At 38.7% G+C, this 27560-nt stretch overlaps 1 protein-coding gene across 1 annotated transcript; it reads left to right on the plus strand.

Moving 5' to 3' along the window:
- The first annotated feature begins 792 nt into the window (after positions 1-792).
- Positions 793-27560, plus strand: DSC1 (desmocollin 1). Its single transcript, XM_037381955.1, has 16 exons — positions 793-1067; positions 3561-3645; positions 6368-6570; positions 7043-7168; positions 8404-8559; positions 9485-9629; positions 10868-11034; positions 12606-12740; positions 14018-14203; positions 15602-15861; positions 16079-16221; positions 18010-18225; positions 19828-20061; positions 22034-22155; positions 23458-23694; positions 24489-27560. Exons 1-16 carry the CDS (start codon positions 1029-1031, stop codon positions 24684-24686), a joined length of 2652 nt encoding a protein of 883 aa, XP_037237852.1. The 5' UTR covers positions 793-1028; the 3' UTR covers positions 24687-27560.

Here is a 27560-nt window from a genome sequence, read left to right on the forward strand (position 1 = left end):
CCTATGGTATCTGTCGGTGACCTCAAGAAGTGAATGCCTTACCCTTTTGGATGCAACAAGGTCATCAAATGCCCTGATTAGTTTGAATTGGTGAGAAACTGGAAGGGTTTCTGAAAAAGAATTCTTGCATTCGAATGTAAACAAATATTGGAAACGTATCTACCAATCCACTTGATCTCCCTTTTCTGGTCTTCATGAGTGGCAGATAGAAAAAGTCACAAGACGGTAATAATTGTTTCTGAACCAAAGCATGAAATAAAAATCCCTTGGGACAGAAACACCGCTCCCTGCTGAGGCCGAAAGGTCTTCCAGTGCAGGGCATTTCCTTGGAAAGCAACCTCGTCTCCGGATTTATTATTTCTGCTCTCATTCACCTGACAGCGCTCCGAAACCCAGCGGAGACGGGTGCGCACGTGCGGCCCGCAACAAACCCGCGCGACCCTCCCGCGACACGGGCCGGCCGAGTGGCACAAGTGCCGCCCGCGCCCCCCCCGCCGGCCCGCCGCGTTCCCCGCTCCCCGGGCCGCCACCGCCCGCCGGCCCGGGCCCCCCCTGCGCGGCCCCTGCGCGGCCGCTGCGCGCGTCCTGCCCCGCGGAGCGCGGGAGGCGGCGGCGGGGCGGCGCCCGGAGCTGCAGGCCGGGGCAGGCCGGGCGCGGGCGGCGCTGGGCTGGGCCTCCCGGGCGGGTCCCCTCGCACGGCCGGCGCCGCGGCGGGGCGGGGCGGGGGGGGCGGGCAGCGCATCGCCGCGCAGGTGGGCGGGCAAGGCAGGGCGGGGGGCTGTCCCAGCGCCGTGCCCGGGACGGGCATTACCCAAAAGCGAGGGGGGGAAAAAAAAAGAAAAAGTAATTAAAGTCGCCGCGCTGCTGCACGCGGTCCCACCCTCCCCACCGGCCGGCTGCTCTGGCAGACAGGAGGGGACAGAGGGAGACGGCCTGCCGCGGAGACACGCCACCGCCGCGCACTCGCTCGCTCGCCGTGGCAGCACCGACGGCGGCGGCTCCCCCCTTCCCGCGCACCCCCGCGCGCCATGGCCCCCGCAGCCCCCCGCCTCGTCCTCGGCCTCCTGGTGAGTGAGGGACGGGGGGGAGTGAGTGGGGGGGCGCCGGGGGGGCGGCGGTGCGCGGCCGCGCAGCCCGCTCACGCACCCGGCCGTGCCGCAGCGCCGTTGCTGGCTTTGCCGCGGTCGCAGAGCGCGGAGGAGGAACTTTGCGGGAGCCGCTCGCCGGCTCCCCGTTCCCGGTGGGCTTTCCCCCGGCGAGGAGCGCGCTCGGGGGCGGGCGCAGGAGCGGCCGGCAGCCCGTACCGCGCGTGGGGAGCGCGGTGGCTGCGCGGCCCCGGGGCGCATCCCGGGGGACAGGGGGCAGGGGGGGTCGGCGGCTGGGCTGGCGGCCGCGGGGTGCCGCGGTGGAGGCGAGCTCGGGTCGGTAAAGCCGGTTCTGGTTGTCCATTGGAAAAGTGAAGCCGCGGTACATTGTGCTGAAATCCTGCCCCTCTGCCCCCCGACGGCTGTCCGTTTTCCGTGGGGAAGGGATGTGCGTGTGCTGTGGAGCGGCTCTGGAGGAGCTGGCTGTGCGTGGACCAGCTCCAGCGGTTTCCTTTACCTTCGATTTACCGTGTGCGTGGCTATCGGCCGCGGAGAGGCCGTTCGGGAGCTCGCTCTCTCTCTGTCTGTTTCTTTTCAAGTGGATGAGTGAAAGTGATTTGACTTCTTTTTTCTACCCCTTGTATTCCCTGTTACCATTGCGTTTACAAAAAGGGAGCAGATCATCCTTTGAGCCTCAAAGAAAAATACTCGGTAGTGTTGAAGCACTGAATTTATTATTTTTGTATTAATTATATGTGTACGTTTTGATGAAGGTTGTTACTATTCCAGACACTATACGTGTCTGCCTTTGCTAGGATATTAATAATAAAAGCCAAAGAAACCCAAGCGAGTTTATTCATACATCTAACTTAAAAAAAAAAAAAAAAAAAAAGTAAAAGGAATTCTCCTGTCCAGTAGAAAAAAACCCAAAAACTAACAACCTGCCAGCAGCCAGAAAGCTGCTGAAGTCTCTTCTTTGTACAAAGTGAAAGGACATCTTAGCTTATTTTTTCCTGGTGTTTCCTTATATCTTGATATCCAATAATAACTCCCACTTACATGTGTTTAGCTCCTCAGTAGTTCTTTGTGCTGACATCAGACTTGCTTGGCATTACTATTTCAAAATTAGATGTCATTGATTCTTAAAATATCTTCGAACAATGTAATAAGAAGGTGGGATTTTAATAACTTTAATACAGTGTCTAACAGGAAAGTGTTTTATTAAGTATCTGTTAATAAGGAAAGTGTCTGCTAATTCATAAGGAGGGGTGTTTAAATTGTTTTTTTATATATATTTTTATATCTATGTGTACATGCAAGGAGCAGTGTGAAGAGCTTTTACGATGCAGAGTGTTTAAATTAATGCAGTGGTAAAATTCTAGATTTCAACTTTTTTTTTTTTCTCTGATCAGTTTTTCTAAAGGTTCCTAATGTCTTAAAAATTTGAAAGTATTTTTATTTAAATATTTTCTTAATAAGAATCACAAGTAATTTTCAGAGTTCCCATTAACTATTTACTACTTTATACCTTTGGAACTAAAGGTATGTGCAAAATAAAAATTACTTTCATTTTTGCTAGACTTTCATCCTGAAAGAATAAATGTACTTAAAAGGGTGAATACATTTATTTACATTTCTCTATTTCTTTGTTAAATTGGTTGTGTGATTTTTGAGGTACAGTTTTAAACACCTGGATAGAAACTAGGCAAGATAGTTAAATAAACACACACGTATATATCATCTGAGGTCAGGACTGGATTGTTCTGTGCTGAGGAAAATCTTTGTACGTCCATATGATTCTTTGTATAAAAATGTCTGGTTATCTACTACTCATCTGAATTTTGAGGAGGACCCCGTTTTGAAAGTAGTTATATGGGAGTGGACTGCTGTGATACACAATGTTTTATTTATGTCATATCTAATTGCTGAAGCTAGATTTAATTAGTTTGTTGAGAATGTACTTTGAAGATGCAAAGTGATATGTAAGTACAAGTGTCGTCATGTGGTTTTAATAAGACACTTGTCCCTTTAATGTTAAGCATCACTACAGTTCTGCCAATCTGAGTGTTGATGGACTGAACCTTAATACTTGGAGACCTTGGATCTAAATTGTCCAAGAATGCTACTGGAGGGAGTGTGTGGCAAACCTACGTTTTATCTTTCCACTTCTAAAGTAATAGCGTAGGTGAAATCTTCTAGTTGAAGGACACTTCTGCTGTTAATGTCAGTACTGCCGTGATTTTAGGAAAAAAAACCCTACAAGCTATGGGCAGATCCAGGAGCAGCAGTCAGATCTGGTTTCCAGTTTGAAGCTTTACATGCTATGCTACCTGAATTTTTAGCTGAAGAGTGCTTTCTGTGCTTTTCACTGGCTTGTCTTAAAAAAACAATCCAAAAGCAGCTTCACTGTCTGTAGTAATTATTCAAAGGACTATGTAATTATTTTTTTTCCTGATTTCTTAATTTGTTTTCTAGGTACTGAGTTTGTGCTGTGAAGCTTGCAAGAAAGTAATTTTTCATGTTCCTTCTGAACTAGAGGCCGACGCATTAGTTGGCAGAGGTGAGAAACTGTGAGATGCCTATCTTAATGATACAACATTGCACCTTTGCTGGAGATGCTGTTCACAGTGAAGGAGAATTTTCTTTTTTTCTTTTTTTTTTTTTTTTTTTTCTCCAATGGAATGAATGGATGACCAGATAGCCAGTTAAAGAACTGGATCAGCCTTTTTATGAAGGATACGCCCTATGTTTGTTACGGATTTGAGCACTGACTCTGTGCTTACAATTAACTTACGTGTAAACAGCTGTTGTCAAATTGTGGTAATTATTTTAAAACTAGAATGGCAGAGTTTGGTGTTTTCAAAATTTGGAATCTAGGGCTTAGTATTTAAGTAATTGGCTTGATATTCCAAAGTGCACCCATAACCCACATAATCATATGAAGAAGGCAGTAACTCATTTGAATAATGGGAATGAAAAAAAAGAAGACAAAACCCACACAACCAACTACCCAGAAGCTGCTGCTCTGTGAAACACGGATGTGACTGTTCGGATGTGACTGTTCGGCAGTGCTGGGGCATTCAGGGCATGCAAGGGGATGTGTTGCAAAGGTGTCCTGCATACATACTCGGTTCAGAGAGTGCTCCTGTCTGGCTGGACAATTGGTCTTGTTTTAGGGCAGTGCCCAGGTAACTGAGAGGAATAGAGGAGACTGGAAAACACCCCACTCCCCCCTTTTTTTTTTTTATTTTTTTTTTTATTTCTTCGTGTTTTTTTTTCCTTTTTCTCCAGACCAGTCTTTAAAAGGCAGCTTTTAAAAGGTGTGGCATAAGAGCTGCTACAGGGTTCGGTGCTGCCTGAGACTGAGTTTGAGGATTCTGAGGTGCCCTGTGTGAGTCCTAGGACAACAGAGGAATATGCTCCAAATTTGCAATCCTAGTCTACGTTCCTAGGAAGAATAAATAAAGTGGATTGGTAGTTCATCACAGTACAAGTGCTTAGAAAATCTAGCTTTAAAAATAAAGGTTCATTGACCTTAATGTTAAATTTTAAAATTAAAAAGGTTGCTATAGCTGTTTTAAGTATTTAGCGTGTTCTCAGAGACTTCAGCATTTGTCTGTGTAAATAAACTTGATTTATATAAAAACAAAACTTCATGTTATTACGGTGCTATGAAAGAAATTGCATAACATGGAACTTAAACTTTTTTCCCCCAAAACATTTAACAAAACCTTTATAGCTCAAATGGCATTGCTTGAACATTTATTGAGAAAGTGTAATATATTTTGCATTGATACACGGGTCCTACCTTGACAATAAAGTAGAGTAGGGATTTTCCTGCTTGCTCTGAGATTTTCTGTATTTCTGACATGCAATGTGTACAAGAGGTTGTAAAGAAAAAGGATCCCACAAATACAGGGCTAACTGAACATTATGTTGACTCACATAGCCATCAGAAACAAAGTTTCTAGTCTGGTCTGGTATTTTTGGAAATGCAGTGCTGTAATGTGCATCAGTATGAGATGCCTTTAAGTGAGGCAGTGATACTCTCTTCAATACTCAATTTTCGTTGCACAGATTGGCGAGGGAGAGGAATCACTGCTGCAGTACTATAAAAATTCTAGGAAATGTTTAACTGAGTAGTTAAAAGAAAGACTTAAGAAGGAAGAAATCGCATCATATCCAAAATGATGCTTCCTATCTTGCATTCCTGAAAGCAAAATGAAATATAGTTTATTGAAAATATCATCTACTTATGGGGTGAAATTTGGAATTTATTCTGGGAATTTTGCAATCAGCTTTTATAGATCAAGGTCCCATCTACTATGACATCATCGAAGGAATATTGAAAAGTTTTGATTTTGAGAATGTGACACTGACACCTATTGTACTCTGTAATGTTCATTTGTCTACAGTTTAGGTCTCTGGCCTTCATCTTTTTTTTAGGATGCCAGTGCCAAGTCGTTCTTACTTAGTGCTGTGGTCCTACTGCAGTTCATTCTGAGTATCCTGATTTTGCTTTTTCTCCAGCTGTAGTGCTGAATTACTTGCTGATGAACCAAGTTTATTGAAGTGCATTGAAGTTTATTTTAGCCATAAGTGATAGCAAATGCACTAAAAAATACCTGAGTAATATGCTGAAATTGCCTGGCACTTCCTATGAACTGCACAGAACTCTATCATGTACATCTAAAAAATTGTTATTTGTTCTAGAGTTAGTCTTTATCTGTCCCATCTGTCTGCCTCATAATTTAGAGGCCTTTGTCCTCCCAAGACTGTTAAATCACATACTACCAGTCAGTGCTTTCCTCCTGAGGGCAAAACTTCCAAGATGTAATATCTCCATTGGGCATTTACACTTAATCATCTTCACTGATTTTGTGGGTCATAGAGCACAAGGCAAACGTAATAGCTGCTGATACAATAATGACCGTGTCTGCAGTGTTTTTTGCATTTGAATGTATTAGTTCATCTCTGATGCTTCAGTATTTTTACCAGTGTAATAAGCTTCTTGATAAAAGATATCCATGAAGCATGCATGTCCTTTGGGAAATGCTTATGAACAGAAGAACAGAAATTAGTGTAAACCCGGTTAAATCTCAGTGCATAAATGGCTTCTAGAATTGATATTTGTGATGCTTAAATACTGAATGACCAAATTTTTGAAGACTCTATGAGTCAGTAAATACAGTTTTTACTTAGGGAATGTTTTTTTAGTTTTGTTTTGTGAAGGTTATTACTGTTAGGCTGTGTGAGTTGTCTGAATATTTTTTTTCTTACAGTTGATTTGAAAGAATGCCTTCAGTCTGCAGAGTTTGTCAGTTCCAGTGATGGGAACTTCAAAATTCTGGAGGATGGTTCTGTGTACACAACATCTGCTGTTTCCTTGTCTGCTGAGAAAAAGACTTTTACCATATTGCTTAAAGACGTTGAAGAACAACTACAAAAAGAAATACATGTTAGTTTGGTGGAAGAAGATAAAAAGGTGAGCTTGTAATTTCAAGATACCTTACTTACTTAAAGGTACTGTTTCATAGAGTACAGTTTCATGCTGGGTAACTGTAGTTGAATTTTGGAATTCAAGTCATAGGGCAAAGCACTCTGTAGAATATAATTTTATTTAGCAGTTGTTGATTACTGCTGCTTAAGGTCAGCAGAATTCCTTTCTGAAATGGGAGATGCTAGCAAGGAGCTTCACCAGGAATGTCAAGAATCTTAAAAGCTATGTTCGAGGAATTAAAGCAGATTTTATTTGTGTGAAGTATTACAATGAATGAAAAAACTCTTGGAATAGTATCACAGGTATAATCAGAAATTAAGACCGTGGAAAAAACAAAATGCTCAGTAGGAAAATGAAGGGAGGGAAAAAAAGGTGGAAATGTGGGACAGTAGTTAAGGAAAAATATACACAGTTAAGAATGTATGCATATATTCTTAGCTGTCTCTCTGTCTCCTAGACCCAGACACAGAAGACCAGGCATGCTAGAGATACAGTCCTCAAGCGAACCAAAAGAAGGTGGGGCCCTATTCCATCCGTTATGATAGAGAACTCGCTGGGACCTTTTCCATTACAAATACAGCAGGTATATTTTATATGAATCCTAATTTTATGACACAAGCTGGTATTTTGTGTGTCTTTTATCATAAAAGAAGAACAAACATGATCTCTCTCGTATTCCCTACTGATGCCATTCCTGCTGTTATTCCTCTGTCTTGTTCTGTCCTGTTCATTTTGTGTCTTGTGATCTTGTAGATGAAATAAATTGTGATTGTAGTTGTTGGGATGAACTAGAAATGTGCAAAAGTTGTAAAAAAGAGAGAGGCATACTATGAGAAGAGACCTCTTTGGCCCGGAAATCAGTGAAGTGCATAATTAAAAAAACTAACCAAAAACTCCCCACAGAACATTGTCTAGAAAGAGGTTTTGTAGACACAGAGTGAGAGAAATCTTACCTGCATGTCTACATCCTTTCTGGAGCTCAAGGTGTATACTTGTAGCATTGAGGACTGAATGTGGCCTATGTTACTAGGAAAAGTACTTATTGTAAGAAAACAAGTAGACGTCAAAGAGAAATGCAAGAACTAAAGTTATCATAGATCCATCTAGCCTTCACTAGATTACAGGGTGGCTGGTGGCACATGTGTAGAGACAAGTGTAATAACAGAGTCTGTGCAGAGCAATCATTCTTCTACTAATCTTGCCTTCCTAACTTCTGGCATTCAGTAGGGAAAGAAAGTACTTGGGTTTATAAATAGGTAACTGCTAATGTTACCTCCTTGGTGCTTGTAATGATACGCAGAGAGGCTATCTGAATTGGCATGTCTATGGAGTATACTCTAGGTGGTATTTTTTCTGTACTTTCTGTCCTTCTCCCTTTGCTTTACTTTTCCTTTTCTAGTTGGAAACCGCATTCTCGATGAGTGCACTACAAACAAATTCTCTTGAACAGGGACAGAAATAATAAACCGTGAATGTGCCTCGTATGTGCACTATTCCAGAGAGATTAGATTTCAAAATAAATTATTTTCTGCACACCATAATTTCTTTAGTTGTTCAATAGCCCTAAACATTTCAGAGTTTGAATTAACTAACCCTTCTCATGTACTCACAGTATAAAGGAAGGCAGTTCTACTGTGAGGTTTAAGCTGTTAAAGAAGTAGAAGTAAATCAAGTTTTGTTTTGTTTTGTTTTTTTTAAGAGTTCCTGCTTGTGCTTTTAAGAGTTCCTGCTTGTGCTAAATAAGATCATGAAAAGGGGAGAAATATATTAAAATGCTGATGCTGTTTTTCCTTGGGTGTAAAAACATGTTCTTTATAGGTCCAGTCAGACACAGCTCAGAACTACACCATTTATTATTCTGCAAGTGGACCGGGAATTGATCAAGATCCAAAGGGTTTGTTTTACATAGAAAGAGAAACTGGAAATATCTTTGCTACTCGTGCAGTAGACCGTGAACAATATCCAAGCTTTCAGGTACAAGCCTAAATTGTGTAAATATAATTAAATCCTTTTTTTTTTTTTTCCTGTTATGCATATATTTGAAAGCTGAGTTACAGGGGTAACTGGGAGCAGACAAGATCTGGAATCAGCTACGTGGTCTGAGTAATACTTTTGGTGTTGTAGAGATGAAATCAATGACAAATAAATAAATAGGTGGTCATTTAGATCTTGAGAGTAGTTTTGCTTTTCACTGCTTTGATTCTAGTTACAGCATAAATGTAGTGAGCTATTTGATTTGCATCACTTTTGGGCAGAGTTTGAAGTTATCCCAGATTTTTTTGGGGGGGAAAACTGAAAGGGTCTGTGTAAAAACAAAATAATGAGAAACTCTAGAAGGCTGTGGCTTTTTGAGCCTCTCTTAAGCTGTTCAGTTTTGGTATTTCGTTAACAAGGTACACTGCTCTCTCTACTGGCTGAGAAGTATAAGGCGGCAGTTAGAAACAAACAGGTAATTTGTAGTACCTATTACTGCATTTCATTAGATCATGTTGTAACGGACAAATAGTTTTGCTGCTGCTCTTGATTTTGTTCTAAATGGCAACATTTACCCCTAAATTTTTGGTAAGGCTGGGATTGCCTCATAGACACCTGGAAAAGATGTGTTTAAGAGCTTTGGAAAAAGTGTTTGGTCATGTTGGGGGGGAAAAAAAAGTGATTCAAATACATGTAGTGCACAGAACGGAAAGTGGTAAGATTAGAAAGCATTTAAAAGTTTTGTGTTGCCATCATTGTAAGCTATCAGGCACTTCCCCTTCCATGTGGCTGAAGAGCCTGGTCTTGAGAATGGCATGCTTTGCAAGCTGTATTTCATTTTATTGACTCCTCCATTGAACTTGGAGTGTAATAATACTGAGTATTGCTTAGGTATGAAGTGAGTTACTGAATTTATGTCTTACAGATCATTTGCTTTGCAACCACTCCAGATGGTTATTCACCAGAGGTACCACTTGTTCATACAATCAGGATAGAGGATGATAATGATAATGCACCATATTTTACACAGGACCTTTTTGAGTTTTCTGTCCCTGAAAATTCCAAACCTGGTAAGAATTGGTTTAGGTCAGTGAACACAGTTACCGCTCCTCAGCTCAGAGTATGTACCGGTATGACTAGGTGTAATCCTGCCCTTTAATCAGTTTCGGTGGGATTTCCTAAGCAGTATTTCTTAACGCCAAAGGCTGAGTTAGCAGAGCAGCTCAAGATTTCTTAATGGTTAGAAATTTCCAAATGCCATCTCAATCATAGTGAAAAGTATTGTTTAAAAAGCTTTTAAATACTGAGATGATTCAGTGTTCCTAAAACGGTGTAAGAGCTTCAAAACATTATTGTTTTCATTTTACCCAAAATTGCCTCTTTCCATAAAATGTATTGATTGACAGAAAAGCAGTTTTGAACAGATTAGTTTCCTAATCAACTAAATTGGTGGTGGTGTAAAATGCCTTTGATTAAGCTTACAGTGTTTGTCTGAGCTGATGAGCTAAGGTAGGACTTTTTCTGAGAGAGGGTGGGGGAGTGTGTAGAAAGTCCGTACCTGTAAAAGGCATGGATTTGCCTGTTACTGACTTCCTGTGTCTGTGTAGCAGAAGAGGACAAAAGCAGGGAGAAAGGTGGGCCCTAGAGAGTAAGGAATGCAGAAGCCATGGTTTGCCATTCCTCGCTCATCTCCTTGGCTGGGGTATAAAGTGGGGAAAGTCTAACTTGCTTCACAAAAAGGGAAGCCAAATGTCTTCCCTTCTACCCCAAAACACTAGTTGCATTTCATTCTCTGAGCTGCTCTGCTTCTTACCAGGTGAGTTACTGATTTAAAGTGAAGTTTCAAAACCACTGGGGCTATAGGCATGAGGTACAGCAGCCCTCCCCAAAGGCAGTACTGCAGTTTGAACCATGTCAGGAAGCACTGAACCTCCCCCTCCATCCCACTGCAGCTCCTTTTCAGGTGTGTTTGGGATGCTCAATTAGAAGTCACTGTCAAAAACACTACCTGAAAACTAAACTTTTAGTATTTATTTTTATTATGCTTTATGACAGCTGCAATAATTACAACATTGTCTAAGGGAAAAAATAGCCAGAGGATTAAAATAGACAATTTTATGCTATTACTGTATTTTTGCAATTATAGAAATATTTTACTATATTTACTGTGTTTTTAATATTATTTTCTTTTAGAACTAAATGACCAAATAACTATTATCATGTATCTAAAATAGAAATACCTGTTCAAATAACTTTTGATTATTTACAGATTTTGCTGAAACTAAAAATTGATGTATTGTGTTAACAGGTGTAGTTGTTGGAAAATTGACTGCAGAGGACAGAGACGAGCCGTATACTCTGCATACTACACTGAAATACCGCATCGTGTCACAAAATCCACCTGTAACCCCAGCATTTTCTTTACATGGTGACACAGGTGTCATTGCTGTTTTACTGCCGCAGCTGGACAGAGAGGTGATGTTTCCTGAAGCATCTTTAGCTGTCATGTAGTGCACACAGATAGCTTCTTAACTGTGAATTGCTGGCACAGGAATCACCAGTTAAATAATTTCTGTTACCCATTTTTTTTTTCCCCTCTCTAAGGAGCTTCTGAAGCTTTCCAGAGGCCTGTAATGGGTCCAAAGAGTTTCTGCATAGGTCCACCGTATTCTAGCTAATCTTGGCAGGGGACCTTCCACTGCTCTCCTGTTTAACCTGTGGATTGAAAATCCTAGGGATTTTTATTTTTTCACGAATCCCATGAGCCACTGTTTTCTCCTAATCAAGATCCATTGGCGGTGCTTCTTGCTTCTTTATAAGGAAGAAGAACCAGCTTTTCTGGAAGTAGTCAGTCATCCTGTACTCAACAGAAATATCTTCAATATCTGAAACCTAAACAGTAATATAACATTTCGTAAAGTTAAAGTGCAAACCATTTATCAGCTAGCTTTCAAGTAAATCAGATACAGGAGGTTTTAGTTTTTATTTTATTTGGAGGGCTTTTTTAGTTACAATGTCATGTGAGAGATTGTTTATGCTAGAAAAAACTGATTGGCATGTGTAATTCAAAATAATACTGCTAGCATAAGACAGTCGTTCTAGAAAAAAACCACTGCTACAGGCATATCTTTTTTGAAGATAAAAATAATTATATTTTGGCGTATATTCTGTTGCTTCATGGCTGAAAATCTACATTAGCAGTGTGTTGCAAAATTGTGCACTTACAGGTATGCTGCTCAACTTTTTTAGCAAGAGAAGAATGCAGCAACTGTGAGAATTACCATGACTACTAATGAAAGAATCACAGTGGCTATTGAAGAAGGAAAGCCTGAAAAACGAGTCCACCGCCTGTCTTTTAAAGATAAACTTAAGCAGTGGATCAGATTTCTTTCCTCCACCTGTGAAACCTAAATGCTACTTCCAGGCATTCGGAACTGGAGTTACTGTCTTGATTGACAAACTCCCTTGTTTTCTGTCTGGTACCCCTGGTCCCCACCTCTTGGGTTGTTCAGGTATTAATAAGGCTAAAAGAAGCCTTCTGCTGCTTAACTCAAGTCAGGGGTTTAAATGGGCTGCAGTGATCCCTTTGGAACTGATAAGGGCACTGACTCCTTCGGTGCCAGACTGTATGGAATGGCAGGCACTGCCTTCTCACTTACAGCCCAGGCAAAGGCTGATTGCAGCACCATTTCTGGTCATCCTCACTGAAATAAGAGGCATGCACTGAAACACTTTATCAGCTGGAAACCCAAGGGAATACCCTGCCGCTCCAAAGGGGAAACATAGATAGCAGATGAAGGTGCATCATTTATATCTTACAAAACTTCAGATGTTGGAAAATAATGCTGACATTGTGAGGAGCTTTATTTGATACAGGGTATAATGTACACATTGCTAACTGGTGCTGAACTCAGTGCTGCTTAGCCACTGAGAAGTATTTTGCCTTATTTTGTAGGGGAGTTTATTTAGTTCTGTTCTTGTGTGTAACTATGGGATTAAAAAAGTCAGTATGTCAAACTTCTGTATGCTTTTATTCATCTTTTCAGCTGGTACCCAGTTACACTTTGTTAGTTGAAGTGAGAGATATGGCAGGTCAGCCTTTTGGTTTGTGCACTACAGGAACAGCTGTCATTAGAATTGAAGATACAAATGACAACGCACCATCCTTTAAACAGACACAAGTAAGTCTTCACAAATAAAATGTCTGTAAAAACATAAAAAAAAATAGTAATTATGTTTGCCCCCCTTACTAATTTCCTGATGGGCTGTCCCTCAGATATGAAGCCTAAAGCCCTCAGATGGTTAATGCCAGTACGGACATTTGAAAATGCCCTGTTGGTTGTTCTGCTGTTTGGTAATTAGACTTACTGGTGTATTAGTTGTTTTAAGTCATTTGCCTTATGTCCACTGGGCATGTAAGTTGACTTGACTTATTCATTCACTTCTGCTGCAGTGTATAGTCTTAGAAATGGTTAGAATGATTTAACCATTTTTCAGGGAGGGGACAGATTCACTCCTAAGCATTGTCGTGACCTTATTATCATTTGCCCAGCTTTTGATACTTCTGTGTTGCAAATGAAAATGTTAGTATCAGTGAAATAGATGCAGGGATTTTCACTGAGATTTTTCTGTGCTTTTCCAATGTTTTTGTTCTGCAAAAATATTATTTAAACCACTTCTTGTTCACCAATAGCTATAACTTAGCCTAAGGTCATTGTTTATTGCAGCCATCTGTATGATTCATGACAGATTGTCTTATACAGCTCAAGTACCACAGGAGATTTTTTGATGTGAAATATATGAAAAGTAATTCATTATCCATGAGGAATATGTGTCCTTTCTGCTCACTGCTGTAGAATATCATCACTAATACTAATTCAGAGTCACTCTTATCTGTGCTTCTTGAGCTTGTACAGAATAACGCAGCTGTTTAAAATGGTAAAATAAGAAAAAATCCTTTCATCCTTTGCCATCTAAGTAGAGTTGTATTTCACCCTTCTTGGCTTTTCTTCACGTTCTTGTGGTTTGTTTTTATATATATATATATATATATATATATATATATATGTTTAATTTACCCCAATGCCTTTTGAAATGCTCAGCTTGATCATGTTATACAGAAATTAGCATCTATAGCTGATGTAACAGAGGCAAACTGTTGTTAATATATCTTCCCTGGAAGGTGAATTCCAGGCTTAATTATGTCAGTGGTAGTTTTAGTGTATGAAGGAGCTGAGATTGCAACTGTGCTGGCGGGAAAGGTTTACTGTTTCACTTAGGACGTAAGGGAGGAGTGGGGGAAATATGGTAATTCATGAAAACAAAATAAGTCATTACAGCAGCTTGGTAAATTGACCCCTTGGGCTTAAGTAGACTTACTTAAATAGTGTTCTCCATTTCTGCATCATGGAATAGTACTCTCTGATTTAAATGGATTTTTTTTTTTTCATATTCCAAGTATGAAACGCGAGTAGAAGAAAACAGAGTGAATGTAGAAATACTGAGAGTCTCTGTTGTTGATCTTGATGAACCTGGTTCACCTGGCTCAGGAGCAGTGTATGAAATTATAAGAGGAAATGATGATCGGTCCTTTGAAATTACAACAGACAAAAACACAAATGAAGGAATACTGTGTGTTGTTAAGGTAAGTAAAAATGGAACTGGTAGAGGAAAATTTGCTTGTCTTCAGGTGTTGCTTCTAAAACCAATAATCTACAACTCAGATATTTTTTGAATAAAAATACCAGGCAAATCATGCTTTCTTGTCCACCTGAACTCTCTTCTAGAGCAGATTGCATAATGCACTGCAATTGGGGCTCATGTGTGGTACATAACCTACAAAACTCATCTTCCAGACTACTCCTCAGTTTTGGGTGTGCAGAATTCAAGGAATTCCATTTGGTTTGTTATTCCAGAAGAGCTTTGTGCTTTTGCCTGGTTTTGCAGTTGGAGTTGTTTAGACTTAGGGATGTAACTGAGGAATCCTTCATGGCTGGGTTTTTAACGGAAATGGGAGTATGGCAAAGGAGGAGTGTGTGTGAGCATCTCTTCCAGTCTTGTTCTCTCTGGGAGCTGATTAAACTTAATAACTCGGCATAAAACTCTCCAGGTTTTATTTTGCGGGATAGTGACTTCAGGTTTGCTTTTCTGGGGTGCGGGGGAGTCTGCATACACATAAGACTGTGTGTTAGTTTAGTTACTTGTCGTACCCAGAACTTCACAGAAGTGAAGTTAAAGGACCGCTGTACATGTACTCCAGCATGTCCCTTTGCCTCTTCATCCCTCTTTCTTTGTTACCTGTTGAAAGTGCAATAACAGGTAACTTGTAAGGAGCAAAGAGTAGTATTAAAATTTGAAGATACAAATTGTAAGGGAAGAGATGCCAGTAAATTTTTTTTATTTATTATGTTCTTTGTTGCTGGTAATCATTAGAGCTTTTTCTAAAGCTCTGACCCCAGTTGAAATTTCTTGTATTTAGTGTAATGCTGTAGTAGACTAGAGACTATTATGACTTGATGATATAAATACCTCTATTAAAGGTATACAATGATCTTGGAGAAGTTGTCTGAAGCGTAAATGGTAGATACTTCCTGATCAACCCCACAAGTTTGCATGTGTTTGCAATGGGTGAAGTCTTGCTAGGAAATAAACATAGGCGCTACCAAGAAGTGTGATTGAATTGTGCTGGAAAGGAAATCTATGTAACCTAAAATAATGGCCAACTAAATATGGGAGGAGAAAATTGACCGCCGCATTTAATTCTTGTCGCAGTTCAAATTGTTCATCTAAAATTTTACAGTGGTGCTACTCACCTTATTTGGGGTAGTTCCTCAGGTTCTTTTCTTCCACTGACTTAGAACTTAACATAATTATTTTTTTAAGTTGTGTCCCTTTACTATGTCTCAAGCTGGATATTCCACAAGGGTAGCTGACTTCTTTTATAAATAATGTGGTACAGTTTTATCTATTTAACAACTGGGCAGTGAAAACAATACCAAGTTTTGCATTGGTTTGAAGGAAAAACACCTCACCTTTGTTACAGGGATTGGACTATGAAAGCGCCAAGCAAAGGATCCTTGTGATTGCAGTCAACAATGAGGCACCCTACATGCTGGCACCACATTCACAACAACTTTCCCAGAGCACCAGCTCCGTTACAGTGCATGTCCTGGATGTGGATGAGGGGCCAGTGTTTAAACCCTGTCACTTACGCCTAGATGTTAAAGAATGTGAGGATATTGGGACAAATATTGGGAGATACATAGCAGAAGATCCAGAAACTGGAAATAGTGAAGGCATACGGTATGAAACAATGTTATCTACTAGTTTTATTTGGACCACAGCATAGGTGGCATACTGGAAGGGAGAAACTCATTTAGTTTCAGGAGGATCAGTTGTTGATGCTTTGTGTGTGTGTGCGTGCGTGCACACATGTATGAATGCATGTTATCTATGTATGTGCATGTATGTATATGAATGTGTGTGTATGTGTGAGATCTAAACAAATTATTCTTGACAGGTACCGGATACCACCTGGCCAATGCAATTGGATCAGCATAGATGAAAATTCGGGTGAAGTCAGAACCATTAAAGTCTTGGACCGAGATGTAGGAGAAATGAGACGAGGTCAATGCAATATCACAGTCCTTGCGATAGACAGAAGTGAGTACTAAAAGTTGTCAGTGTTCTTTGAGGTCTATAACAGATGTTTGTGTGCAAATTCAGTGTGGGGACAGCTATACTGGCTCAGACCGGAGGCCCACATAGTCCATTGTCTTGTCTTTGCAATAGTTCTATCAAATACTTAGGGAGTATTATATCAAATTGATCAAAATATCAAAAATATTTGGGAGTATTATATCAAATACTTAGGGAGCAGGGAAAGCATTTAAGTAATTGGGGCAAATTCTCAATGCTTTCAAAAGTTGTCTGCTGCCATTTAAAAGCCCTTGGTAAGTTTAAATTGAGAGATTGCCTGTGGATTGTATTCCTTTTATTTCCTGACTCTTTTCTCTACAGTGGTAGCACCTGGCAGCTGTGAAGTTCACAACAAAGAAAGCAGAGAGAACTTCTTGATTGACCTTGCAACACTTACCATTTCCTCCTCTGTTTGACTTCTTGTTGTCTTGCTTTTGGAAACCCTTAATTTAAAAGGACCTCCAAGAAAAGATGTATTGATTGCTGTTATGTTATTACGCTCTTATTCTTAGTCACTGAAGTTGTGTAATGGTGTTCACACAATGTGTTGCTCAGGTGTTGAGCTCTTACAAATTACTCTGATTGTAAAGGAATAGTTGTACATCCAGATTCTCATTCTAAAACAGGTTTTGGTTCTGAGTTAATGTGATCATCTGTTCTTTCTGATTAATTTGGGTATATGCATTTATTGTAGGAAAAGACATAGTTTTGCCTCAACAACATCGTCTAGCCAATAAGATGAAATACACCTTTCACTTCCCAAATACTAAATGTAGCAAATGGATTATCAAAGAATGTTAAGCTTATAGATCACACTTTTTATTCTGAAATATGTATCTTGCCTTAAAAAGGAAAAGCGGACTGCCTTTATAAATCCAATAGCAGGATTTAGTTTGAGCCCTTATGTGCTTAAACATCAGTGGGAATAAAGAGCAGAGCTTTGGAAGTTGCTTTGCAGCTAAAAATTCTCTGTCCAAAGCTTGCGTATTAAAAATAAATGTAAATAATATGAATTTAAAGTGTTTAGAATTGTTGCATGTAAAATAAACGTGATGTATACATGTGCAATCAGGTATCTCTGGAGAAAGTTTTAAAAAGTAGCCTTGATGTAATTTCACTGGAATTACAAGAATTGACCATTCCTGTATTGGAAAAAATATAATTAGGAGGCAGAGCCCATTCACTCCTTGCATGTAGACTTTGGTGATGTAGTATGTGTCTCTGATGAATCCTGCTGCCACATGGTGACTCAGTGGGAAAAGGACAGAAAGCAGCCCACTGTTTCTGAGAGTTGTTTTTGTTCCTAGGGGAAGTGAGGGTGGGGAAAGTGTAATTTATTTTCTCCTTCCAGAAGTAAAAAGGCTGGAGACCTTCACTTTCTGCTTTTGACTCTGTGTGATTCAGTGTCCTTTACCCCTGATTTATGGGCTCTTGCTCCTCTCATCCTCCTGTTGGAACAGTATCTGTACCTGCACAGATACACATGCTTAACAAAATACATTGTCTGCACTTGCAGAATGTGGAGCTTTGGCAGCTGTTGATCCATTCTACAACCAGCCAAGCAAAGAGAAGCAGCTAAGAGAAAGCTATGAGAAATCCTTCTTTCTTTTTGGCCAGATCAGCAGCTGCTTTCCACCTTACTTCTAAACTTGAATATTACAGTTGATGATATTTCATTATGAAAGTTTGGACTAGAAATAAATATGTGAATGTTAGAAGTAAGTGCTAAAAGTAGTTATTTTTGTCTCATAGATGGCAAAACAGGCACTGGAACAATTCAGGTTTTCATCATGCCTGGGAACAAGAATTACCCACGAATCACTAAAACTGACTATATAATGTGCAGAGACAGAAAACCGATCTGCCTTACTGCACAGGATGGTGATGAGTCTCCTTACAGCACACCTTTTGTATATCGCATAACAGACCGTAGCTTGGCTTCCATGTGGAAGATAACTCGACACAATGGTATGTTAAGACTTCCTCCTCCTCACTTACCTGCAGGTTGCCAGGGGATGTCTTGCTGGCTCTCCCTTGGGTGGACTGTAAGAAAAGGTTGGATGAATGTATGTTTGGAATTGGTGTAGCCGGTGGGGCTAACAGGGTAGCCCTGATGATCTCCAGTGGCTCCTTTCATGTGCTGTACAGGGGATCAAGAGCCTGCCAGAAATAAAAGGGAACAGCTGAAGTATTCTTTATCTTAACTGGCCTGCGTTTGAAACAGTTTGCAGGAGTTAAGAAGGTGGCATTGTTGGCATCACGAAAGCCAAGGGAAGGATATTGTAGTCTGCTGCTTAAAGCATAAACAAGAATCTGTTCCCAGCATCCTTGGGTCAGCAATCAGCTGCTGTCTGAAATTATGATGTAAGAAGATTAGGTGGGAGAACAAAAACCAGTGTAATGCATTGCATCAGCACCTCTGGAAAGGAAGTATACATTCATAATTCATAAGGAATTTAGGAGTGAAATGTCTAATACATCAAAGAAAAATACAACTCTCTTTAGGCTGCTGTTATGGTGGAGAACTGGAAAACTGAAACTACCTAAATTACTAGAAGCTGACTAAAAATATCCTGGCAGTTCTTTTTCTTAGTACTGCTGTCAGCCAGCACATTTTCGGTAAAGCTGAGCTGGGTGAAAGAAAACATTACTGTCTCCCTTAATATATTTATGTTATTTTTTTATAATTTTGATAGAAGGAGAGAAGTTATTACCAAAGGAATCACTGTTTCCTAAAATTTGCTGATACAAAAAGTTGTCGCCAACGGTGGTTTCCTGGTGGGTGCCAGATGATGGCAACAAGAGCAGCACTTACATTTACTACTATGTTGTCATGAATTAGCCTGAAAAGAGTCTGATTCTGAAATGTTCTATCCAACATTCACTAATGAAAGGCAAAAGACAGCAAAGTCTGAAAGTGAAGACATTGAAGAGTTTCAAGGTTTATATTAGTCAAACTGAAAAAATAGATGGTACCTGTAGTTTCATATACCTCAGCAGCCATTATATGCATCAGTGTCTATCTTGTGTGTATTTTTTACAAATTATTTCTTTCATCCTTTAAAACCCATGGTCGCTAATCATTGCCACTAAGCAAGGCAGCAGACTAAATGGATTTTTCTTCCCACTGGATATAGCCATTCCCACTGAACATAGCAGTAGAGCAAAGAGTAGAAGAGGTATAAATTAAGTTTAGGATTAATTATTCCAGTCACACTACCAGAACTCCTTATTATAAATGTCAGTTCGGTTGATGATCTTTACCAGTAAGCCCAACTAATGTCATCTACTGTAATGAACTGAATCCACTTCAGAGTTTCAAATCATATGTTGTCAGAAGGCTGTATAAGAATTGAAAAAGCAACCCTAACATTTAAAAGGTGCTGAAAGTAGAAATCCTTCCAAAGTGTAGTTTTGTGTCAGCACATTTAGGATATCTTTAAACTAGCTAATGCAGATCTGGTAGCAGTGTAGCTGTAACAGATTGGAAGATTGTGATTGTGATCATGTTCGTGACAATAGAGTTTCAAGTATTGTTAACGTGGGATATGGTTTTGTCTTTTTTTACAGATAATTCCGTGTATCTTTCACCAAAGGGTGATATTCCATTTGGAACATATGATATTCCTGTAAGTGTGATTGATAATGGAGGAAAGGTAGGAGAGAACCAAGTGAGAGTTAACCTCTGCGACTGCATCACTCCAACGGAATGCAATATCCAGGGCCGTGGTCTTTCTGGCGGGAGCGTTACCCTTGGCATATGGGCTATCCTTGCAATGATTTTAGGATCGCTATTACTGCTGTGTAAGTACACTTGTTTTTTTAAGACAAAGTACAAACCACTTAGTTAGCTGAGAGAACCTGATTCAAACTAGATTCAAACATTTCTTTTTTTATTTAGGCAGTTATACAGCCCTTGTCACTGTCTTCAATATACCTGCTCTATTTGTATCAGTATCACAGGTTTCTTATTCTCATCTTGTCCTGTAGTTACTGTGTATGGATTTTTGTTTATTCTTTTAAGTACATTTCATGTAAGATACTCTGTGTGTTCATGTTAGTGAGGCCAAAAAACCTGCACTGAGTTGTTGAACTGAAAGAGGATTTGTAGTGCTTATCAGATCTTGCCTTGAGGTGAGTATAGTGAAGTTTGTGAGTTTAGTGCTGGCTTTGGGATGCACATTTCAGTGTGTGGGAATGCTGAAATCAGTTTCCTAGAGCTTTTTTGTGGCTTTTCTTGTGTCATGGATTAAAACATGGAGTATCAGAGATACTGGATTTCAGAAGGGGTATTATAAGAGCCAGTATAATGTTGAAGCACAGGTTGGATACTTCCACAACAGACCAAACTCTTGAATACATGTGTTACTGGCGTTGCCCAAAGCCTTAAGAGATTCTTAGCAGGTTAATATTGTTGTTAACCAATGAGGTGGTGATAGTGGTACGTAATAGCAAAGCCAGGTCATTTTTTTTACCAGAATCAGACATAGTCTGACCAAGAATGTCTTTAAAAATCACCAGACGACACACTACAGTAACAAATACTTCAGAATTAGGGTTTTATTTCCTTTCTTTTCCATTTTTTTCTGGTAACGATCAATCTGTGTTGCTCCTGTTGAGTCTCAGCTAGCTGTCCTTAGTCAGGTAGATGGAAAACTGGGACGTGCACATGTTTTGAAGATGAGATAGATCCATGTTTTGTTTATACGCAGCAGGTACCCAAATTCATGATACAGTCCAGAGGTGGAACTTTCAGATGTGGGGATGCTCAGTAGGGGGACTGTGTGAAATGTCAGCTAGCTTTTTGCCACTACCCTTTGACTTAATGCATGCTGAAGAGACCCACTATTTTATTATGGCTAGATTTTACCCTGTGTATCCTCTACTCAGTGCTGTCATGAATGTCTTTCCATCTGTCAGCATCAGGAGGCAACCTGCTGGAACCACTGATGCAGATCGCACTGACAGCTGATAGCTGCAGAAGCTAAATGAGCTTGAAAGTAGCTCTTGGCCAATTTTTACAGAAGTTTGTGTGTTCAGAGACCAGATTGCTCAGTGGCCAGTTAGGCAGAACTGTTCTGTTCCTTGTGGGCTTCTGTACTTCTAAACTGTCAACTTGAAAAGAGAAGGAAGGAAGGAGTTGGTTTTCTGAATGAAATGTTTAGTCCTTTGTTTAGGAGAGGTATTAATTGCTCCTGATTCTTTTGTACAAAGCCATTTCTGACTGAGTCTCCAGTGACAACACAAAGCAGTATTATAGGAGGAATAAGCTGAACACAAGGAATTAAGTAAGACTGTTCTGTAACATAAGGCTTGAAGTCCTCCAGGGTTTCACTGTCTTTTTCTGTGAAACGGAAGTTTCTGGTATTGGGACCTTTGCTTGCATTTTAGTTCCTTATGGTATAATTTGACATCCATGTGTTCATACATGAAAAATGTCATGTACAAGCTTGTTGTAGGCATAAGATACGATTTTTCAGTTGGATTTAGTCTAAATTTCTTACTACTGTAAAATTTTGCAGTCCCAGTGTTTTCATGTGTTTTAGATGTTTTTTAGAAGAATGAACTATTTAAACAATGTAATGAAAACTCCTTATAGTGTGTATGTACAGTTTTGAGTATGGGCATTTTTGTAAATAAACTATTATTTCTAAACTGTACTTGATGCTTAAGGCATTTAAAAAGGCTAATACAACAAAATTCATTCTCAAACGGAAGTAGATACTGTTATGAGGTAAAGTTCATAGTATCTTCCTCACTTATTTCCTTTCCATAGTAATCCTGATCACAATTTGTGGCTGCTGTGGCTCAGGGGTAATGCACAGGCATGTGACTGATGATTGCGCCAATCACAATTTAATCATTTCAAATACAGAAGCTCCAGGAGAAGAAGTGATGGTAAGTTGTCTGTTTACTTCAGTGTAAAAACTTGCAATTAAGATATCCATAGCATTTCAGCTTGAGAACAGGACCACCTGCAAGTAAATGATTTAGTAAAAGAAATAAGTAATAAACACAGGGATCATTAGATGTGCTTTGCTATTTAAAAAGAATTTTAAAATTCTTTCTTTAGGCAGAGTTGGTAGTACCATATATATTTAGATGTATTTTGTAGTTGTTAGCCTGACTGCCTCTAAAGCTGCCAGACTTTTAACTGTTTGATTGGAACTTCCAGGTGAACATTTTAATCACTTAAGTCATTTTCAACAACAAGATTAGGTGGAAATTTACTATTTTGCCTAGGTTCAATGTGTGTGTGTGGCAAAACATTGCTTTTCCTTGGAGAACGGTTTTTAAACTTAGCAGTCATTGTAAATTGCAGGTGCAATTTCTGCCCTTCCCCTGAAAAATGACCCCAAATACAGCTGACTTCTGAGACAGTGGGAAAAACTTAATTGAACAGTCCATGTTTATGAAATATATTCTTGTTTCTGGCATCTAAACTTTTTAAAGACTCAGTCTACCATGAACATAGTCCATTCCAGGACTGTGTTCATGCACGAGGATTTAGCTCTTCAGAATCTTCCCCTCCTCCTCTGTCCCTCACCCCCTGACTTTGCTGTCCCTAAGAAAGAGATTAATTTACAAACCACTGAGTTAAATTAAAAAACATTGAACCATTACTTCACCTTGAAAACCAAGAAATCCTAATGGTGACAAGCGTTACATTTCTTGTTGCCTATGAAACATAATTTAGTGCTATTATAAACTGATAATGTAGTTTTTAATTTGTGGTCCTATACTATTTTTCCATATTCTACTCAGTATACAGACTTAATGTATGAACAAACAGAATGAAACTTATGCTTAAGACTGTATATCTGGCTTAATGGGTTACAGGTTGACTTTGAAAACTAAACGTTATTTTTATGTGATAATTTAAGAAACTAGCATATGGATTATAGTACAGCTTTCATTGGGATAAAGAATCAGCTTTTGGATCTCATATCATATTTAAATGCAGTTTTATTTTTTTTCCCCCTTGTCATAGTTCCCTTTCCAAAGACCACTTCCTGATCTTTATATACTAAGTACTAAGGATAGCTTTTTGTTCAAAATATCACAGTGCAAAGCTGGAGATTTTTCAGTATTGACAGTTCCTGATTGCTGTTTAATCTTCTGAATTTAAAAAAAAAAAAAAAGGGGAGGGGGGAAAAAAACCAACAGTAAAGTTATCTCCACTACTGCATCTTTTTTTAGGATCACAATATAATTCCTCTACAAAATACAAGTGATCAAGGAGGATATGGAATAAAAACAGGAGATCAACAAACATTTGAAATGGTAAAAGGAAGAGGACATACCTTGGAATCAGTCAAGGGAGGTGGACATCAGACTCTGGGATCAGTCAAAGAAGGAGGAGGACAGCCTATGGTGGATACGTGTAGATACTCCTACTCAGAATGGCATAATTTCACACATCCTCGTTTAGGTGAAGTAAGTATTCTGAAACTGTTTTTTTGTGGGTGGTTTGTTTCTTTTTTTGAGTGTAGGTTGTGGTCAATATATACAGACTTGTCAAGGAAGACATGTATTTGTGCTAGAAAGGTGGCTTGTTTTATTTTGGTTTTCTTTCATCTTTCCTCTCCTTTGCTCCCCTGCATCCCCTTAGGAGTATTGCCCTTTCAAGAAGTCATCCTTCACATATTTTAGATGTAAGTGTAAATGACTTGCTGTTCCTGGCTTAAACAATAGTCAGTATGCTATTTTTAACTGAGAACATTTACTCACTCAGAAGAATTAAGCAAGCTTTTGTGCATTCTTCTGAGAATGTCTGTCTATCTGCTTTCATTGTAACTGCTTGCTTTGTACTAATTTAAACCTGAGACTTAACCTAGCAATGGTGCAGGAATGAATGTACAGCATTAGAAACATAGTGATCCATGTTTTGGAGATCAAAAACTTCACTACTTGCCTAACTAGTTATGTGTAAATCAGTCTCTTCATTTTGAATGGATTTTAGTTGCTTGACAGGTTATTTAAACAGGTTCTTCCTCTTTCATTGTTACATACATGATTAGTAGAAATGATTTATTTATTAAATACTTATATTTTGTAGTCTTAATGATATAGACCAATCATGTGCATTTTTTGTATATAGGAATCCATTAGAGGACACACTCTGATTAAAAATTAATCAATGAAAGGTAAATCAAAAAAAAATATTTTTATGCAATATGTTTAGGATAACAATTTAAGAAAGTAATAAGATGTGTTCTCTTCCTATGCAGAAGGTGCACCTATGCAGACAGGATGAAGAACAGAAGCATTCTGAAGATTATCTTCTTTCGTATAACTATGAAGGAAAAGGATCCTTGGCTGGCTCTGTAGGCTGCTGCAGTGATCAGCATGAAGAAGAGGCACTTGACTTCTTAGATCAGCTGGAACCCAAGTTTAGGACATTAGCAGAAACATGCATAAAAAGATAAATGTGCCTTTCACAGTGCTGAAAAAACCTGTAAATAAGTGGCTTTCATACTTCTGTGATATTAAGTATTTTGGAAATGAGGGGGGCAGAGTTTTATCAAGATTAATATAGACTGATGAGAGTGTAACTCTTACTTTAAACTTACAACTTTTATCTCTGCTATACACATTCCATCAAAAATAAGAATTTTTTTTTTCTTTAGACTGTGTTAATATAGTAATGCTAGTTTCTACTTAGATTATTTCCTATTCCTTGTGATTACTTAAAATGCAGAAGTTGGTGTTTCCTTTAATTAATTCAGCTTCAAAATTTTAATGTATTTGGCTTTGGAGAAGGAAAGTTTTTAACTCACTGTTTCTTTGTTTTCTTTTAAATCTGTAGAAATAAATCAAAAAAGATTACTGATGGATATCAAATACCTTGTTAATTTTTAACTTATATGAACTGAGATACAAAATACTTTTTCATTTTCACATAAAAATACTATGAATACATTAGAAAACTTTATATTTTGATTGAAAATTAAATATATATATTGTATATATGTAAAATAATATTCAAAAAATATATTTTTCTCCTCATGGGTTACCACCCATCAAACTTGCTATCCTAAGGGATTTATGGCATCACCACATAGGGTATCAGCATTGTATGCAAGTATATGTTTTTATTTTAAGGAAATAAAAGATGAAAAAAAATAACAATCAGATAATAGAGGTGACTGTCGTAGTCCAAATGAGTGCAAGACAAATCTCATGTTTACTTGACATAAGTTTGTACCTCAGTTTCTTGTGAGTTTTAACATAGTATCATTGCAGAAATGATGAACATTGCCAAGAGTTTTGTCCAGTGTAGCTATCACTCTTTTTTACTTGCCTCGTTATGGACTTCATTAAACTGTTTCTTTCTGTAAGTAGAACTTGACAGAAGGCACAGCTCAAATGGATTGTTCGTACACTGCATTAGTAAAGTGTTTTAAATACAGCTTTATTTGAGATGCAAAATTACACTGGGATAAACTAATTGTTTTGAGTGTATTATGTGGTGGTTGCAGAGGTAAGCATTTACACAGATCTCTGGCAGAAATCATCTGAATCCTATTTGTTACTTTACTAGATTAAGCATACATATATACACTATATATATATATGTGTGTGTATATATATATATGTATATCTGAAAGTCTGAAATACCTTTGGCAGATGACAGTAGTGAGACCTGGATGCTGCCATAACCTATTTCTGGACTTCAGCCTCTGCTTCCCCTGTTTATGCTTTTTTTGATGTTTGCACTAGTGGTTAAGTAATCTGTCTTCTGGGAATTTTCTTGTGCCTTAAAAAAGTCTTCCTGCCTATAAGAAATATGTGCAATTACTTATTTCTGTTACTATAAGTCTGCTTTTAGGATTTGCTCTGTAAACATATGCTTTAGGGAGATTTCTTTTTAAATTTACTATAGCTAATGATCAGTAAAAGGAATTACTGGTAACAACAGGGTCACTGCTCTAAGTTTCAGTTGCTGCTGGCTTCCACTGGTTGCAGTTCATCCCACGCAAATTATGGTCAGTGAAAATCTGTAACAGTATAAAAATTCAGCAAAGTTACAGTACTTTTAAACCCTTCTTTTTCACACTGTAAATGAGCTTCAGAATATTTCTTGGTAAGAACTAGCTGTGGTTAATAACTCTATAGACCAATGTTAAATGTATTTTAACATTTGAAAGTGGTGGTGAATTCATCCTGAACTAGATCCACTGCCAGTGGTAAGAGCAACAGTCACCGGTAGCAAAATACTAGATGAGAACCAAGGTGTTACGGACATACTTTATTTTAAAAATGCATGCTAACACTGCTCTTCTGAACACTACTCTTCTTTATTACTAACATAAATGAGTTTTGCTGTACATGGATAGGCCTGTAGCTGATGTAAGTCAGGCTAACTCGGCTGGCGCCCGTGGAGCTATGCTGACTTAATGCCAGGTGAAGATCTCTCCCCTAGTGATTCCCTTGCTGCTTTGTGTCTTGCTGTCTTGCATCTTTTAGTTACTCACTATACGCTTTTTAAGGTAATGTTACTGTCTTCCACCCCCCCATTTGGTTGTTTGTGGATTTTTGTGGGTTTTTTTAAATTATATAAAAATCCTATAGTTCAGCAGAACCTAGGATAAATAACAAAATGCACTCTTTGAAGATTACTTGGGGGGTGGTCTAGTGAAACCTCTGGAAATAACAGTTTCTTTCCTCATGAAATAGGAGTACTGTTCTAAAATAATAGACTGAATTTATTTGAGCTTTAATTGAGTTGGTGTTGGCTATTTTAAGTAGATGGTTGCCAACTTACCACCCTGGAGTTAAAATGATGACTTGTTAAAATCATATTTTTCAGTCTAATTTGCCTTAAAAATGTTACCATTTATTTATTTTACATTTCAACAAACAAATAATTAGTTACTTGCATTTTTTAAACAAAGCACAAACTTGGAATCACTTCTACTTGTTTGTCTCTGTTCTGAACTGAACCAGCAATTTCTGTAAAACCAAAAGTAGAAAGGTAACTGAGGTGCTTCAAAAAATGAACTGCAAAACATTATTTTCATTGTCTCTTCTGATCATGTGAATGAAACCTTTGTATTAATGATTAAGGTTTACAAATAGTAAGTACCAAATAACATCTGTGTAAAGCTTACAAATGAAATATTTCAAAATGTATAATTCACTCGTCGTTACCATCTTGAATCACCTAAAAATTGTGAAGATTTGTTCTCTTCAGCTAGGTAATTTGTGAACTAGTTGTGTCAACATTATCTTAACATCATGTTTTAGGTATATTTTGTACAACAGTGAGTAATAAATTTTTTGCAAAATAAAAAACTTCG

Source organism: Falco rusticolus, chromosome 3 (genome assembly GCF_015220075.1).
Source record: "Falco rusticolus isolate bFalRus1 chromosome 3, bFalRus1.pri, whole genome shotgun sequence".
Lineage (NCBI taxonomy): Eukaryota > Metazoa > Chordata > Aves > Falconiformes > Falconidae > Falco > Falco rusticolus.

What these genes read in the sequence shown, in the direction of transcription:
- DSC1 (XM_037381955.1), top strand. Translation starts at nt 1,029, where the DNA reads ATGGCCCCCGCAGCCCCCCGCCTCGTCCTCGGCCTCCTG. An exon ending in CGACGCATTAGTTGGCAGAG is followed by an intron (nt 3,646 to 6,367) that starts GTGAGAAACTGT and finishes TTTTTCTTACAG; the next exon opens with TTGATTTGAAAGAATGCCTT. An exon ending in AGTCCTTGCGATAGACAGAA is followed by an intron (nt 16,222 to 18,009) that starts GTGAGTACTAAA and finishes TTTGTCTCATAG; the next exon opens with ATGGCAAAACAGGCACTGGA.